The following is a 1,413-nucleotide window of genomic DNA, read 5'->3' on the forward strand; positions in this document are numbered from 1 at the left end:
TTATTTTTTTGAAAAAAAATGTTTCATTTTCCTATACAAAATATATGTAAACCGATGTGAACAAAAAAACACGGTGAGAAAATAAAAATCCAATAGATGGCACCATAGAAGTTTATTCGAATTTTGTTTCAACAGAACTGTCAATATTGAGTCTTTATTATTTGTTGCTAACTCATAGAGTATAGTCGCAATATTAATTATAATTGTTATAAACTCCCGAACAGAAATATTTGAACATTAAAAGTACAAAACAAACAACAAAACAAAACAACCATGGAGTACGGTGCAAACGAACAGTATTCTTTACGTTGGAAACATTTCAACGAAAATATTTCAAGTGGTTTGTATCAATCACAGCGGCAAGGTGATTTTGTCGATATAACATTAGCCGTCGAAGGGCACACGATGCAAGTACATCGTTTGGTTATGTCAGTATGTTCGCCATACTTTCAAAAAATGTTGACAATAATGCCGGCCAATTATCATCCATTCGGTAGGTGTTTAGTAACTTTAGCTGTTTACTGTTTAGAAATTCTAAAATTCGTTTCAACATTTTCATTGTTTATTTCATTCTAAAAATCAGTACTTCTGAAGGATGTATCATACGGTGTGCTCGAAAAATTGATTGAATTCATATACAACGGTGAGGTTACTGTGGATAAAGAAATTTTGGCTGAATTCATGAGCACAGGTGAAGCGCTACAGATCAAAGGTCTTGTAGACAATGATGATTGGCAGCGTCATGTTGATACGTCGACAAAAAATGTTCAAAAGCAACAGTCGTCCACAGTGCAACAACAACAACAACAAAACGCCAATATCATGAGAAATAGTGCGTCACAGTTGACACGATCGCCAATGACTTCAAACCAAACTTTCATACCAACCAGAGCTGCTCCAACATCAAGAAATGTTGACCAACTCCAACATTGTCGCGCCTTGCAACAACGAAACGCTGATCTTATGGCAAAACATGCATCGTATTTGGCACAGTCGACTAAATGTGAACAGTTCGAACTGACAAACAAATACAAAACAGACGGTACAACAATTCTAAAAACGTGTGCATGGTTTTAGAATTTTGTGCATTACATATTGTGAACCGTTCACTATAGTACCATATGCTTTGTATAGTATAGAGTTTATAGTGCATGCTAGTCTTTTTAGTAGAGCTTATCCAACTAATTTTGGTATATTTTTTTCAGATTAAATACAACGTCGAAAAACTGTTTAACGAAGAAAAGCTAAAATTGATAACACAAATTAAGGTTGCTCTGGAAATATCCATTATATGTATCGCCGTTGATATGTGGCAAGACGATGTGAACAAAATTCACTATTTGGGAATGAATGCTCATTATTTGCAACGCGACGCTAAAAATAAATTGATTCTTGTCTCAAAAGTGATGGCGC

At 34.7% G+C, this 1,413-nt stretch overlaps 1 protein-coding gene across 1 annotated transcript; it reads left to right on the forward strand.

Annotated features, from left to right (window-relative positions):
• Window positions 1-229: 229 nt before the first annotated feature.
• Window positions 230-1,077, forward strand: LOC116339731 (modifier of mdg4-like). Its single transcript, XM_031765765.1, has 2 exons — window positions 230-493; window positions 584-1,077. The coding sequence occupies exons 1-2, from the start codon at window positions 274-276 to the stop codon at window positions 1,075-1,077; spliced, it is 714 nt and encodes a 237-aa protein (XP_031621625.1). The 5' UTR covers window positions 230-273.
• The last annotated feature ends 336 nt before the right edge of the window (window positions 1,078-1,413 follow it).

The sequence above is a fragment of the Contarinia nasturtii genome, unplaced genomic scaffold, assembly GCF_009176525.2.
Source record: "Contarinia nasturtii isolate CC-2019 unplaced genomic scaffold, AAFC_CNas_1.1 Cnas_scaffold_533, whole genome shotgun sequence".
Taxonomy (NCBI): domain Eukaryota; kingdom Metazoa; phylum Arthropoda; class Insecta; order Diptera; family Cecidomyiidae; genus Contarinia; species Contarinia nasturtii.